Source organism: Anopheles ziemanni, chromosome 3 (genome assembly GCF_943734765.1).
Source record: "Anopheles ziemanni chromosome 3, idAnoZiCoDA_A2_x.2, whole genome shotgun sequence".
NCBI classification, from domain to species: Eukaryota; Metazoa; Arthropoda; class Insecta; order Diptera; family Culicidae; genus Anopheles; species Anopheles ziemanni.
In genome coordinates, this window is record NC_080706.1 from 90,485,131 (window position 1) to 90,501,473 (window position 16,343).

Consider the following 16,343-nt stretch of genomic DNA (forward strand, 5'->3'; position numbering starts at 1 on the left):
TATCCTTTCCATCCACTTCGTATGCACCTTTTTACATCCTGTTCATATTTTCCCTTCCATGCATTTTCGCTTCTCCCTCACTATCTCTTTTTCTCCCTTTCCCTATCGCTAGCTCATTGCATTCGTTGTTCGTTATCCCGTGTTAAACTTTTTTTTACTACTCTCGCCATCGATCCTTCCCGGTATCGTCCCAGGACGATAAGCGGTCCAACCCGCATTTGCTCAAGTGTTTCACTTTTGCTGTCTCACGTGCACACTCTGCCCTATCTTTGTTCCGTGTTTCGCGTCGCCGGTGCATTCGATCCTCCCAGAGGGTATCGGTTCTGAGAAAATTTTAAAAATTAAAAGTTCCAAGAAGTAAGGATGAGTGCCGAAAGGAAACTGGAAGTTCCATTTGAAAAGGAGAAGATAAAATTATACTTTTTGTTTTTTTTCATTATGTTGTATCCTGAGATGCTATAAAAATTCGATGCCATAAAAATGTGCTCCTGCATGTATGCAACTGTAGCCGCACGTAGTAAGGATAATTGTTGTTCCTTCCGTATAAAGATGATCACTAACCAACATTAAGCAAGTTTATGATTTATAAAATTAGTCAGTGCAATAACGAAAAACGGTACTTTTGTTTAGCCAAGATGTATAACACTTTCGATCGAATGTCTACATATTTACCTACCAACGAGACAGTTTTCAAAGTCTGGAATAAATCGTCTTGAACCAGTACCAGGAATCAGCTCAGTTTCCTTCCCAATCCTTCTCCAAATGCCAACGTGCGGCAATCGCGAGAGTCCACGCGAGCAAACCGAAATCGCTTTGATGTCACTTTGGAGTGCTAAACCGCAACGTGCGTCTTCCTTCCAATCGGAAATGCGCTGCACCAGACCTCAACCCGGGGGCCACTTCATTCGCTTCAGTAGCGCCAGTGACACAGGTACCGGTGGAAGTGCTACTTTGCTACATGGCGTATTTGTCTACTTGAACGTGATTATTTGCAAAAACCAAACAAATCAACAAGCCTGTTGTATATCTTTTTTCATATCCAAAGGAAGTTCGGGTGCACAAACAACGGGGAGTAGAAAGGAAAATAAAGCAACAAACTATCGCATGATAAAACTGGCAGTTAAACAATCGATCAGACATGCGCATGACAAATGACAAACCGGGACGAGTTGCACGGCTTTTCCCAGGTTAAGCTGTGCCGCAAAGCGTCCCATAAACATTAGAATGGAATTTCGTGTGATCAATTAATGATTTTCTACATTCCTTCAGCCAATAGTCCTGGCTCATCTCCGGGACTGGAGTCTGGGTAAAAACCCATCGCGAAACACGACCGCCTCAAGGTTAATTACTCCTATTGTCCCGCCATCCAGAGATCGCGTGTGGTACATCCACCATCTACCAACGCCACCTGATCAATTCGCCAACTATCTTCCTGCTGATTGATGGATGAGTAGCATGTGATTTAATTCCCTCCGTACGTGTAGCGGCATTTTTGCTGCCTTCCCCAGCGGCATCTAATCACTCTTTCCCTTCCAATGTAGTTCCCGATATAGAGCCGTAAATCCCGGGTAACCACTATCTCGGCAGCCAATAAAACGTTCGACAACCAAGTATCCGTGTGATTTATGGCACCTCCGGTAGTAAGTTGGAAGAACCAGGCTTTTATGTCACCTAATCGCATTGGTTAAAGGGCTACCGCTAGTTGCTTACCGCACTTGGAAGGTAAAGTCTATTTCAAGTCCAAGCGATGAGATATATTGGAAACACACTAGCAAGGTTTAGTAAACACGATTGTGTTATCAATGAACACTCATACATTACGTGCCTATTAATGAGAATTGAAAGCGGTCATGATCATATTTGGATTAGCAGCATTAACACCCTCTTCAAGATGGTTCTCTTAAAAGGGGCCAGGCACATATTTCTCGATGGACTATATAGTAGTCGGTTCTGTGTTCCCTTCAGTAGACTATTCCAAGAATGGAGTTAAAACTGTTCAATTTCTTTAGAGCTAAACATGTTTCCTTATATCGATGGTGAAAGGAAAAAGTTTATTTGAACCTCTGAAACAAGTATTCCTTCGCTTGCTTTTGCAAGTCTTTGGTGGTTATTTAAAAATTTATTTAATAACCATTCTTACATGGTTCTTTTCTTTACAAAAAAAAACCTGTCTAAACCAGAAAAAATATGGCGTCACATTTATCGTCATAACTTCTCCAGCGACCGGAAATAGGGATATAAAGTAGTTAGGATAGGCCACCACTGACACAGGCAGGCACACAAACATGTCGGCATCGGGAGAGATTGCACCGCATTGGCAGTCGTAAACATCTTCAATAGTCCAGACAGATCAGTCAAACGAAATGCGCAACACTTTCGGACCGCGCGCACCAATCACGTGATGCAGTGCGGCTGGCCTTTGAGGATAGTATTATCTTCACGAGTTCCTTCAGGACTACAATAACCAGAGTGTCTTTGAAGTTAACGCCAGCAAACTCGGCCGCCAATACTCTCATTGAACATCACGTTCACGTGTTTAATTACTCCGGCACGTTCGCGCACCTGAGGCAGCACTCCAGTAGGGGACGCCGATGCCGATGGTCCTAGTTTTCGTCGCTTTTTTCACCTTCCTACGACACCGGTGTATGCAAATGTTTGTTGATGAGGAGGAACCACCTGCCCCGGACTAAGAGGTTCCAGAACGTCGGTACTTTCCCGCTCGAGCGGGAGCAGCATTCACAAACGATTCCTTTTATTGGTGGCAATCGAGTGACTTGTTCGGTACACACTTTAAGCTAGAACTTCTATTGAGATAAAGTAATAGTGTGATCCAGTCTGCTAATGATGATGACAATTCGAAAATGTAACCAAAGTCCCCAATAGATCTTACTTTCAACAGATGGACAAACATCCGCTGCGCAGTTAGCTTTTACTGTGATGGCTATTGTTAGAACACCTAATTAGAGTGCATACAGATTGTTTTAATATTTATTAAAAAGATGCTATTAATGCTAGAATATATAATTAAAAATATATTCCTGAAAATGTCATGTTTGTGAAGTGTGCAGTTATTTATTTGAAATTTAAAATCTTGGGATATGTTTTAACGCAATACCAAATGCCTTCAAACACCCAAGTTATTAATAATCAAAACGTATTCCGTTCGTATAGGTCATTACAAAACAAACATTGACGAACACTTGCCAACATCCCGGTCTAGTAACAACACAGAATGGCTCCTGTCTGTCTTCTCAAAACCGTGTTCCGCTTGTGTGAGTGAAAGACTTGCTGCCAAAGTCTCCTTAAAGTCTAGAGTTAAGATGCCGAACAGTCCAACCGCATGGCTACATCCCGTGCTCTCGGGTGTACTTTGAACTTAGGAAAAAAGACAGCCTATTTCAACTGCATTTGGTTCTCTATGCTGTTGCCAAATGGTTTAATATTCGACCTATCATTTCCAGACAGTATTTCGTCAGCGAATCCCCAGACATCCACGCCAATCATAGCTCCTGACATTGAGGCTTTCATGTCCTAACGCTTCTGCAGCTCTGGCAAACCTGCCATCTGGTGACAGTTCAAGATCGCTCGGAGTCAATCAACAGTTGGGACAACTAGTGTGAGCGGTGAAGTCGGCAAAGTAACAGTTAAACGGACACATTTCACCTGCTTTAGTACTTGGCCTCGCCCGCATCACACTTGGACCGTTTGTTGCCGCTTCCGTACCGGTACCCCGGTTGCTCCATTAATCAATCATCGAAGGATAAATAGCCGTCAACGGGTGAGATTAGCGGGAGGCCTCCTGAAATCGTGCGCCGTTATAAATCTCACGACCGCCCCACCGAAGTTACTCCACGTGCCTTTGCCTTCTATCCCTGGAGTAGCATTAGCTACAAGTGTGCCACCTCGCAACGAAGAACAATGAGGCATTACAACATTGACATATTAATTGATTTACAATCCTTCAAGTCATCCCTCACCCCTCGACTGAATCGCTTACCGCTGCCCTCACTACGTCGCCCCCTTCGTTTTTTTGCTCCCCGGAAGCATTTATTAGAGCACGATTTTGTCCCCATCATGCACGTGTAAATTAATAGCCAATTATTGTTACTATTATGACTGAGCAGGGCACCATATAGATAAGTCCCCGCGGAATTGCATTCTACCAGGGAAGGTATCAAAGGCAGATAATAGACCCTGCGGCCCCGATAGCGTATGGGCCCCGGTATCTTCTAGCGCCTATTCTTAGCCGCTCATCTCCGAATGCTTCTGCAGCTAACGCGCGACGAGCGAGTGCACACTTTGTATCTACTATCACTCCCGACGTAAGGGCCTTGGGGTTGTGGAAGGTACCCTCTCTTTGCCTGATAAGACTACGCCGATCTCGCCTTCCTGCCAAAACCGTGCCCTCTCGGTCGAGGTTCCGCCGGGCTCGGAGTGGGTGGACTTCACGTGATTGGCGCGCTTTCCATCACGAGCCTACGCGGTGGCCCACACGCGAATACCAAACTCCGGAGATTCTGCGCCACGTTCCCGCTGTCGATTGCATGCCCTTCAATATGGGTGTTTTTTTTCGTGCCTTAGGACTTCAATCGCGGAAGCGCATGGGCTACGGGCGAGCTGCGGATGACACGCTGCTATTTGCTGCTCCTCACCTGTCAACGCGCGCTGGCGATCGCAATCACCCATCTCGTCCGCTATCAGTCATAGGCGCCCGATAAAAGACACAACTCGAGAATAACGTCCTAGTCATCCGGCGGACTTGGGAGGGCTATTGTCACAAGTGACAATCGTTTGCGTAGTTTACATTGCTTCTTTTTTTTTTTGTTTAAGATTGTCCTGTCATCAAGATCCTGTCCTTCGACGTAAAACCACAATGGGGTGGTATCTTAGTGGCGCAACGGGGAAATTTGACTGGTTTATTGGCCTCGTTTAACATTGTCGTAGCTGCATTGTTCGGCTCGAATTGCGTCGTCGGCCGACACGATAATTAGTTGCAATTTGACGTTCGCCGTGTTTGAAGTCCTACCATGTTTCGCAGACATAGTTTTAACCATAGCAAGAATGAAAGTTTCTACTTTTATTTCAATCATTTATGCATCTCTTTAAAGTAAACCCTTTTCTGAATTGTTTTCATGTTTGTTTACAATTCGCTACGGTTCTTATATTTTACTTTTCCTTTCATTGTGTAAAGTTAACACATCCAGAGGGTATTAGAGCAAAACAAACGCCTCAAAAAGCCTACATGTCGCCTAAACATACCTCATTACCAATTCCGTCATCAAGCGAAACAACCGTTGGCCGGATATTTACCTTATGGTCCATACTTTGCTAAGAAGCTTTCGGTTTCGTGGACGATGAGTGATCATAAATATCTTCTGAAACCTCATCTGAACGAATTGCGTCAGTAAACAGTTCATTCTACCTAGCTGACGCTTCCCATTTGCGCCAACGAGCATACCAACGTGTGCGGGAAAACCCCCCGAATTTAGTGCAAATGCTTTTAATTTTTTTTTTTGAGCTGCAAAAGCTGTTCAATAAACTCTTTCAAAGTATTTACAAAATTATTGGACTGATACTTAGGTGTGTCTTGCTTATTACTCATCACACATGGATGAGAAGCAACCCACGTTTTTTGCACTTGCTCCAACAGAGGCGTTTCTCAACTGATATCGCTTGCCCCGTACACACAGTCACTATAATGTTTACCCCCTGTCTGTTCTTGTTAAGGTGGGAGTGTTACCGTGCTTGGATAACACTTATGGCCGGGTAACATTGTAATAAATATGCAGTTCCGTAAATCTCACCCCTTGAACTGCATTCCTCCCTAATCCAGAGCGGATAAACGACGCCTGTCGTCAACGTTGGCTCGATGGTGCAGTTTATTCCCCCATCGCTCCACACGTCAATGAACTGCCGATCATATGAAATTATTATAATAAAATCATTCGAATTTGCATACACTGTCGCATGTCGGATGAACAACAACAGCCGAACATATGGATCAGTAGCCACGAGAACAGCACGTGTTTCGTTTCCAACTGGAAACAACAACAGGGTGGGGTTACCTAATACAGATTAAAATACGTGTGTAATTTAATTCCCATATAATGAACGCATAAATTGTTACTGCCGTCACTACAAAACGCACAATTGCATCATATGTTGCGTTTCTTGTACTCGCATTTAAATTACTTGATTTATTGAATTGGACATGCGGAAGCTCGATTTATATTTGCTTATTTTTTTGTATTCTTTGAAACATTACTTATATGTTTTATTCAGTTTACTTTTTTATCAAAGGCAATGACGGAAGTGAAGTGAAAAATACAAAATAGCCTTTGATTCGAGTGAAACCTCCATTCGTGGCAAATTTAAAATTTAGAAAGATTTTTAAGTTTTAAAAATCCTTTCGATTTCAACAGTAACGCATCGTAACGACATTTTTGGCGGGCTGTCAACGGTATGTGTTACGACCGTTACGGTACGTTACGCCACTCTAAATGTCAATCGTTTGTTTATATTTACATTTTTTAAATACCCGTGTTCATATCTCTCGCCAAAGCTTTTCTGTGAATACAAAGAACAGAAAAATGTTCATATGCTGATATAAACACTACTAAACACATTCCAATGGCATCAACCGACGAACGCAGTCAGTCACCGAACAAACAGCGTCGCTGGTCAAAGTATGTTACTGATGTGTACGACCCAGTCCAGGTGGGCTCGATCGATGGTACGGACGAAGTGCCGCACGATCGGGCTCTCGTACGTGCCATAAATTCAACTTACCGTCCCAATGGCAAAGTGAAAGGGAACCCGATGCACACGATCTTCATCGGCCGGCTAGCGCACTCAGTAACGGAGGTAAACCCCCCTCGCCAACCCGACAACGAGTCGCTTACTAACGAAAAACTTTTGTTTCTATCTTTTAATTCCAGGAACAATTACGCACAAAATTCTCGCCCTTCGGCACGATTGTCCACCTACGGCTCGTGTCAGACATCGTCACCGGACTGCCCCGGGGTTACGCGTTCATCGAGTATGGAAACCGCGAGGAGGCGCTCCGGGCGATCGATCGAATGCACGGTGTCATCATCGAGGGCAAAGAAATCCTCGTTGATGAAGAGTGGGAACGAAGGTTGGATGGGTGGAAACCACGCCGGTTGGGTGGTGGATTCGGCGGGAGGAAGAAGTCCCAACAGCTCCGGTTCGGCTGCAAAGTGCAACCATTTCGGAGGCCTCTGCTGGAAGAAGTGGCCAACAGTGGCGGTGTGTCGAGTGTCAGTGAGTGGAACCGTCGGGTACGTCATCGGAAGGAGGGAAAATCGAGTGGCAATAGATAAGTGGGAAGGCAGCTGAATGGGATGCAACTTGGCAAATAGATAGTTGTATTTAAAACTAGTAATAATAACAGCGCGTACAAATAGCGAACACCGATACCGCGTCATCACTGCAGCACGGCCGCGTTGGCCGATATGCTCGGGTTGTTGATGACCTCGCCCAAACTGTCCAGCACCTCCTTCCGGTAGTCGTCAAAGTCGCCGTCCACCTCGTTGATCGTCTGGTCCTCGATCACGTACAGCGCACACTCCGTCTCGCGGATGAGTCGCTCGTCGTGGGACACGATGATCACGCCACCCTTGTAGTCGTTGATCGCGTCGGCCAGCGCGTCGATCGACTCGATGTCGAGGTTGTTGGTCGGTTCGTCGAGAATCAGCACGTCGGGCGCGTTCAGGCACAGCTCGGCGAGGGCGACGCGTGCCTTCTGCCCACCGGACAGATCCTTCATCCTGATGGTGTGCGCGTGGCTCGCTAGCCCGAACGTGCCGAGCTGCTTGCGGGCCTTCTCGTATGGCAGATTGAACAACCGCTGCAGATATTCGGCCGGCGTCTCCTCCGCCGTCAAGTGCTCGCCGGAGTGCTGATCGAACCGGCCGATACGCAGACGATGGTTGCGCTTCGCTTCACCCTGCTTTGGCTCCAGCTCGCCAACGAGAAGCTTCAGGAAGGTGGATTTACCGACACCGTTCGGTCCAACGATGGCGACGCGGCTGTTCAGGTCGATGCCGAAGTCTGCCCCAATAAACAGTGGCTTCTGATTGGGGAAGTTGAAGTGACAATCTGTTTAAAAACCAAACAAAAAAGTAAACGGATGAATCAATCGGAAAATTCATTTTCTACTTATTGTGGTGATGGTTTAAATTAAACTAAACAAAATATTGAGAACCCACAAATTTTAAATTTTAAAATACTTTATGTCTGTTTGAAGTTACTATAGTGTTTATTATAACGTATTCCTAATCCATTTAGGACAATTATACAACTCATCAGAAGCAACCCTATTCTATGAAAACCAAGAATCTTCAAATTAAGTTTAACATCAAATGCATTAAAAATCTACATTTTTAATTTAGTTAACTTTTTTAAAAATACCAGGTTCCGTTAAAAACAAATACCAGGTTCCACTTACTGTGCAATCCAAGAATTGGTGGCTGAAGCGGGGGCGGATCGGGGAAGCTAAACTTGACAATGTACTCCTTCGGCTTGGACAGCAGCTCCACCGGGCCTTCGTCCTCTTCGCCCGGTTTCTGGTTTTTGCTGCGACCCTTCTCCTGCTTGCGGGTCAGGTTGTCCTTTTGCTTCTTCTCGGCCGCCTTCTTCGACTGACCGTGCGCCTTCAGCTCCTTGATGCGCCGCTCCTGCTTCTCGTACTCCTTGATCATCTCCCGGCGCTTCTGCACGTACATCTTCTTGAACATGGTGTAGTTGCCCTTGTAGTAGTACAGCTTCTTGTTGTCCAGGTGAATGATTTCGTTGCACACGTTGTCCAAGAACGACTGGTCGTGGGATACGATGAGCAGTGTCTTTTTCCACCCCTGCAGATAGTTGTCCAGCCAGATGACGGCGTTCAGATCGAGATGGTTGGTCGGTTCATCGAGCATCAGTAGCGTCGGCTCGATGAAGAGTGCTCGAGCGAGGGACACCCGCATACGCCATCCACCGGAGAAGGCGTTCGTGGCACGGTTCTGCATTGCGCGCGAAAAGCCCAAACCGGCCAGGATACGTCGGGCCCGCGGTTCCGCCGAATCGGCCCCGATCGCTTTGAGTTCGTTGTACACCTCCTGCAGTTTATCCTGCAGTTCGATTTTGCCCGATTCGATCTGTTCCTCGAGCTCCTTGCATTCCTTAAGCAAGGCCGTCCGTTTCACATCCGCCTTCAGGACCGTATCCACGGCGGACGTTTCATCCGCAACGACCTCCTGCTCGCACAACAGCACGTCGATGTTCGGCGGGATGGCAAAGGCACGGTTGGCAATGTGGCGCAACAGGGTCGTCTTGCCGTGTCCGTTCGGACCGACCAACCCGTAGTGACGCCCGTTGGCGATCAGCAGGTTCGCGTTCACAAACAGATCGTTACCCTTCGCCGAGATGGTAAAGTTCTCGATCTTGATGTCAACCGCGTGGTCCATGTGTTTGCTCTGGTTGCCCGTTTTATGCGCCTGAGACATCGTAAAGTTACTGTCCAAGTCCGAGTGGCCCTGGCCTCCCTTGCGTAGCATCGCCTCCTGCAACTTCTCGAAATCTTCCTTCTTTTTCAATTTCTTCTTCTCTTTGTTTGTAATTTTCTTTTCCTTTTCGCCGGAGGCATCTTCCGCCGGGTCCAGCTTGAGCTCTTCGGCCACCCTGTCGGCCATTTCGTCAACCTCCGGATCGTTTTCTTCCGCCACTGCCTCTTTTTCCGGTTCGGGTGTTTTAACCTTCGGTTCAACCTTTGCTACCACTTCCTCTTTTGGTGTCGGTTTCACTTCTTCAGCAAGAGGTTTAACTTCCGGTTCCGGTTGTGCAGACTTACGTTGTTCTTTCGGTTTCTCCACCTTAGCGTCTTGTTTGACAGGTTTCTTTTCTTCCGGTTCACTCTCGGGCTCCTCGGGCTCTTCGTCTTCCTCACTTTCTTCCTCCGATTCCTCCTGCTTGAACACCTGTTTCTTGGCGGCCTTCTTCGGTTGCTTCTTCTTGGCCGCCTTTTTGCTCACCATTGCCAGCTCATCCTCGTCGTCATCGTCCGATCCGACGTTGGCGAGCAGATTGACTTCCTTTTCTTCCTTGTCCGACCAGTCGTCATCCTTCTTACCCTTACCCTTACCTTTCGCGGCGGCTTTCTTCGGTTCCTTCTTACCGGCCGCAGGTTTTACCGTCGCTGCAGCGGGTTTCCTATCCTCGTCGTCCGAATCGTCCACCTTACGGGCTGCTCGTCCCTTCGCCGGCTCCTCACCATCGCTCCAGTCATCATCCTGTCGCTTTCCTTTTTTACCCTTCTTTCCGGCGGCCGCCTTCTTACCACCACGACCGCCACCGCCTGCTCCACCTTCATCGTCGGAATTGCCGACGTCAGCTTTGCCTTTCTTCCCGCCGGCTGCCACCTTCTTACCACCACGACCGGCTGCCCCACCTTCGTCGTCGGAATCCACGTTGTCAACTTTGCCTTTCTTTTTCGAGCCCTTGGACGGTGGTTCCAAGACAACAGACGACTGCTCGGACTGATCGTCGTCGTCCCAGTCCTGGTTCTTTTTGTTTCCCTTCTTTTTCGGTGGCATTTTGTGGCACAAAGCAATGCCCTTTCGATGTCAGCACCTGTTCCTAGCCGCAGCGGTTGGGTTTAGGGTAATTTATGGGACAATTTCTTGGCACACTTTCGGCAACAACAAATGTGGTGCAATTTCTCGTACCGGGGAACTAGTGATGGCAGATTCAAGGTTTTGGAAGATTGAAGATTCGATTCCAAAGATTCAAATCCCTTTTGACGGATTCGATTCCATTTGACAGAATCATGTCACGTCTGCTTTATTTTATGGATTTCTCACTTTTTCCCTCCCTCCTTTCCTCATGCTACTTTTATAGAATAATATCAAGTGCATAGTATGAAAGATTGAGACTTTGATCTGCAAATCCGAATCTCATAACGGATTTGAATCGAAAGAAATTCCAAATCAAATTCCTGCAGAGATTCGATTACCCCACCACTAGCTTCGGATTTTTTTCTTTTTTTTCTCGCCTGACAGCTTACGTTACGTCGGCACCTGCTGTCAAATGTGCTGAGTTCTCTGAAATTCTGCTGAATTCACCAATTCAATTTGCCTGTTTCTATGGATCTAATGAAAAATATTTTTTCTCCAAATACAGAAAGATGTTTGACATTCTCATTACCTTTTTCTAAATTTTTCAACTATTTTTACTTAACAAATTGAATAAATTTCTTTATTCCATTTTCCTACAAAAAGTGTTTAAGTTGAAGATTACCCAAGGAGAACCTTGCTGCACTTTCCTACCAAAGGTATACATGCCTACCAAAAAGAACCTTGCCAAGTGTATGGGCAGGCGGCGCAGTGGAAAGAGGTACTAGCTGTCAAACCTTTGTTTGTTTACTATTTACTGTTTACGGTGCAAGTCTGGCCAACTAGCAAGCATTCGACCGTGTTTTTACCAGCGTATTCGTTGTTTCATTAGTTGTTAGATTTTTCTTATAGCCGTTGTTACCGGGTGTAACATAGTATCGGTGACCAGTGTTCGATAGCAGCGCTTGGATCGACCGACTCGGGGTGGTTAACCGGGGCCGTGTTAACTCGCATCAGACAGTAAGTACGTGTGTAAGAACCCACAGCAGAAAGTTCTTCCTGATGATGATTTGTCCGTGCTTTTCACACATTTCACAATAAACATCAACGCGTTCTACGTGTTTTCACTGGCCATGACAAAGTGGTGCTGCACATCGTACATCGAAGGAGCCTGCTACGATCCTTGGTCGCTGTTTGCCAGCACGAACCAGAGGAAGGGTCGGACGATTTCTGGATGTTTCGCCTGATCGCCTTCCGAACCGGACGATATGTATCTATTATTAATATCGGTAAACCATAATAATAACACAAACAAAAATATTTTCCTGCATGAAAATAATTATTATGGGAAAGAAAAGATATCCCGTACTCAGCTCATATAATCTACTACGAATGGGTATACGTTTTTTGCGCGTTTAGTCAGAAATAGGTATTATAAACGCACAGTCACGTCAAAAGCTCACGTTCTCTTTTGAGGTGTACCGCAAGTGTAAAGAGAATTGTTTTACGCTTCTTTTCAGAAGTCGGTTTACGCCTAGATTGCATAGGAAATCTGCTGCAAAAGAAGGGGTAAAAGAATTCTGAAAAGAAGAGCGGGCAGTTCTGAAGAGAATTCTTTTACCCCAAAATAACGCCAAAATTTCTCGTTTGGGCCCTTATTAGACGAAGATTTTATCTGTCATCTTTGCCCAGATTTTTTTTATCAAAGTAGGCTCTGGCAGGGCGTTTGACATAAAAATGATGTCCGCTCGTGTAATAACGCAAAGTTCCACAAAATGTGTTTTACAGTTATTTGATCATTTTCACGTTTGAATTTAGCGTATTGTTTATCCTAGAGTAATGAACAAAATCTTTTGCAAACATCAGAGCAAAAAGTAAACAAATCGCCACTTTGACATATAAATTCCAGTCGAAACAAAATCGGAGCTGGTCGTGCCCAATTCCGATCCCGATTTAATTCAATCACTCATTCTTACTTACTAAGCACATCACTAGTATAAACCACCCTATTCGAAGAAGTGAGAAAACCGTGATTTTTTTCCATTCGAGTTTGCATTGCGTTGCGGTTGCTCAGTGAACCGAAAAGTGAAATATCTGAAACTTTTAAAATTATACGATGCCACATGGCAAAGATTGTAGCGAAATCTTCAACATCAGCCTAAACACCTACAGGCAAAAGTGTTTCGCGTTTGCGCGTTTGTGGTACAAGTGGAGCCGCTGGAAGCAAAATGCGCAATTGTACTGTTTCCACGTGTCTTTAGTGGATTTATTTGGTTGTGAACATATTTTACCGCAAAAGTCGTTTTAAAGTGCTTCCTTATCGTTTTCTTACTGCGTGATCGTGGCGCAGGGAGAATAAACGAAAAGTATGGCGAAATTCATGTTCGACCACACCCAATGGCGTTCGTAACTTAAAAAAACCGGTTTTTGTATTAGTTTCCAAGTGATATCGAAAAAATCATACGACCTTGTACTCATGTAGCAATCGAAATCAACCAGAATCTTTAAACCCTTGCAAAACAAAACTCCCCCTAAAACAAAGTGCTATAGCTACTCAAAGTGCCCTATCAATAATCAGACTGCGGTTTTTGGTGGATACGGCAAGGAAGAGGTAACAAGTGATTGCAAAAAAAGCATCGGTTGTATCAGTGCGCCAAATGCTAGGGGTCAATCTCTGGTAAGCCTATCGAGGCACAACGCCATCTAAGACCAGTACGGTGCTTCTTAGGTTATGTGATTTGCAACGTACTATTGGCTATATTTCCGAATCTGACGTGATTTAGTGATGAATTAACGATTCAGTGACGTAAGCAGCTATATTGAGTGCAAATATTTCTACAGAAGAAGATCGTGGGACATACCACTTCCCCAAAACTTGTTATCATAAAGAACGTGAACATCGTACATCGTTTAAATTTCAATGTAAGTAAAGCAAATGCATACTCAGTATGATTTACGTAGAAACGTTTCAGGAAGAATTATTCTATTTATAGTAATTTTATTTGAAAACATGAGATAATCAAAATGTTGTCCATTCGCGCAACGAAAGCTGAACACAGAAAAACTCGTTCCACTTTGTCCTTTCGCTGACCGGTTTTCGGTTCTCAGTGGCTTGAAAACAGGTTGTCGCTTGTGTCATATTTTTTTATTTTATTTTATATTATTTTATCATCATGCAAATTAGATTTTGGGCTTCAAAATTCCTATAGCATCCGGGGATTCCCGACCTTCTTCTGTGCTTGGGGGCACCGTATCTAGCCGTTAGTTGAATTGAATTAGTAAGTTGACGGTTGAATTCGTGTCAGAATATCATTTTAGTATGTTTAAGGAAGTTTGTCTTCCTACATGTTTTCTGTGAAGCTCACGTAAGAAAATCACTGAAGTAAGCTTAAGGAGCAATATTGGCTAAACTATCAAATTCAATCATTTTGAATGTAGATATTTTGTCAAGTCGCGAGTTAGTTCCTTTGCACTTCATATGCACTTTTTTATGTGTTTGAATTATTGGTGGTGAACTCACTCCTGTAGTCGTCCAAAATGTTGCACCTGTCTTGGGCCAAAGGGTCAGCACTGACAACAACATCGAGGAAGAGATTCGTGCCACGGGGTGCTGGTAGCCAACGGGGCCATATTACATTTGTACTCGTCCACTCTCGATAGCTGTGAAGACGGTCGAAGCCGAGACTATGTCGGACATTCACAGACCCAGGGATCGCATACGCTTACGATACATGGACTCTGTCTAAACCTGACAACACGCTCTTCGCCGTGTTTGAGCCCTGATCATGGTATCTCTAGTGCTCTGATGTAACCTACGAACAGGGCGTTTCAGAATACCGGGGGTATGTACGACAATGAACATGCACGGAGCTCTGGTGATAGCCTGATCACAAATCGATGGGCTTGCGAATGTAATGTCTACAATGGAGGTCGTCCCAGAGTTCGAGTCCTTGCGGGTAGGAGGCATCAGCAAATCCTGAGCTGCCCTGCTATTTTGGAGGTTAAACTGCACTACTTGGTGCATTCTTGGTGATCCCAGAGGACTGACCTTGCCACAGTGGAAACACTGGCTCCACCGATTCTCACTCTTGTACATCTCCACGAGGTGGTTGTATCCATCACACCCAGCACGAAGGACTCATCGTTTCTAGACCTCTCCAAGGAATCGACAAATCAGCCTAGATTAAGGTTGCTTCCAACCGATCCGGTGCACTCACCATACAAACTGACCGCGGTCTTTTTCAGCTCTACGATTCGGCTTTCCCAATCTCATCACAAATGGTCGAATCTTAGTGCCGTAATTGGCAATCATTTTCCTGGCCTCTCGTATGTGCTACAGTCTTTTGCTATTCTGGCCTTTAGCTTTCTCCTTATCCTGGAAGGTTCGCTTTCGTTGGGATGGTTTGCCGTTGGCACTGTCCCTCCTGTCCTGACGCCTTCTTCCGCCACGCGTACCATCCAAAAAAAACTGTAGAGTTAGGCTAACCGGCTTTGCTTGCCAGTGTTATCAGCTTAAATTTTGATTGAAATTTTGAAAATTGACTTACGATATTATCGTTCATCTTATCAAATTTGAACGTTACAAAAATGAATGAAGGATAATTCTTATTTTTGGTAGAAAAATGCAACACATCTTAATTATCAAGAAATGAAGGATTGTCGGTCTCAAATCTGAGCCGTGTAATGTATCATTTGTTGCTTAAGCAAATTGTGTTAAATTCTTTGTTGTTTACTTTTTAGAATCTTTATTTGTTTGAATATCAATTTGATTCGGAGATAGTTGCTTATTAGATTGTGATTTTAAAAAAATACATTAATCAACATAAAAGCTATGTTTATTCTACACGCCATACAATATGAGTTATTACATTGAGTGCTGCAAACAATAAACTAAGTTTCTTAAACGTCTCTTTACAGTCTACAATAACAAAAGAAGCTGAAGTTATTTTACGTAACGAGTGAGGAGAAGGAAAGATTCGACAAAAATAATCCTTTCACATGGATACTTGACGCTGATTCGACAACAGCATCGGATCTCGGCAGTTTGAATCTACCAACTCAGCAAGAAGGGGTCAAATCGGATAAAGTAATGAATCCGTCCCAGCCGAACCCCGTAGTCCCCGCTTCGCCAACGAACGATGGCGTCAGCAATTGCGGAACGCTCGATAAGAGCGAATGTAGCAAAAAACATGAAGGAAAGGAGAAAGCATCAAAAGATTCCAATGATGGCGTTTCAGCAAAACAAAGAAATCTAGGAATGATAGACTCTCTTGTTGGTGCAACCTATCAGCAAAAGCTGTCTATACCGATCGTATGTCGAGTTGCTACGCTGATTCGAGAAGATAAGCAGTTAAACTTCACAATAACCAACGACGATGAAGAAGGTGGATTGTTTGACGACATCGTATTTAAATCCGACGATGGAGACCTTTTCATCCAAGCTAAGCACAAGGAAGATAAGAACTACACCATCACATGGGACGACCTTACATCGACGGATAAAAAAGCGCCGTTTGCGATTCGTAAGTACCTGAAATCGTATTTAGAGAAAGGGTGGGTTGAGAGAGAAAAGCCGCCCACATTAGTACTTTGTACTAACATTGAACTACACGAAGATGTCAAAACTTCCGTTAAAGAATACCCTTTTGGCACAAATATCGTTGATTCTATTCTCAAGTCTATCACTAATGATGCCTATAAAATTGATTTGAACATCTTGAAAGTCGAAAC

At 44.7% G+C, this 16,343-nt stretch overlaps 2 protein-coding genes across 4 annotated transcripts; one reads left to right on the plus strand and one right to left on the minus strand.

Moving 5' to 3' along the window:
• The first annotated feature begins 6,574 nt into the window (after window positions 1-6,574).
• On the plus strand, window positions 6,575-8,083 carry LOC131288590 (U11/U12 small nuclear ribonucleoprotein 35 kDa protein-like). Its single transcript, XM_058317738.1, has 2 exons — window positions 6,575-6,864; window positions 6,939-8,083. Exons 1-2 carry the CDS (start codon window positions 6,631-6,633, stop codon window positions 7,341-7,343), a joined length of 639 nt encoding a protein of 212 aa, XP_058173721.1. The 5' UTR covers window positions 6,575-6,630; the 3' UTR covers window positions 7,344-8,083.
• On the minus strand, window positions 7,361-10,721 carry LOC131288589 (ATP-binding cassette sub-family F member 1). Of its 3 annotated transcripts, none has more exons than XM_058317737.1 (3): window positions 10,416-10,721; window positions 8,471-10,334; window positions 7,361-8,121 (listed from the first exon to the last, which is right to left on the minus strand). In XM_058317737.1, exons 1-3 carry the CDS (start codon window positions 10,593-10,595, stop codon window positions 7,448-7,450), a joined length of 2,718 nt encoding a protein of 905 aa, XP_058173720.1. In that variant the 5' UTR covers window positions 10,596-10,721; the 3' UTR covers window positions 7,361-7,447. The 3 variants fall into 3 exon arrangements, with proteins under 3 accessions (XP_058173720.1, XP_058173719.1, XP_058173718.1); XM_058317736.1 differs by having other exon boundaries at window positions 10,389-10,721; XM_058317735.1 differs by having other exon boundaries at window positions 8,471-10,721.
• Window positions 10,722-16,343: the final 5,622 nt, after the last annotated feature.

Bases quoted from the DNA above. Each gene is read 5' to 3' on its own strand.
- LOC131288589 (XM_058317735.1), bottom strand. From the start codon at position 10,595: ATGCCACCGAAAAAGAAGGGAAACAAAAAGAACCAGGACTGGGACGAC. The intron at 8,122-8,470 runs GTAAGTGGAACC...GTTTTTAAACAG, and splicing joins ACCAATTCTTGGATTGCACA to ATTGTCACTTCAACTTCCCC.
- LOC131288590 (XM_058317738.1), top strand. From the start codon at position 6,631: ATGGCATCAACCGACGAACGCAGTCAGTCACCGAACAAACAGCGTCGC. The intron at 6,865-6,938 runs GTAAACCCCCCT...TTTTAATTCCAG, and splicing joins TAGCGCACTCAGTAACGGAG to GAACAATTACGCACAAAATT.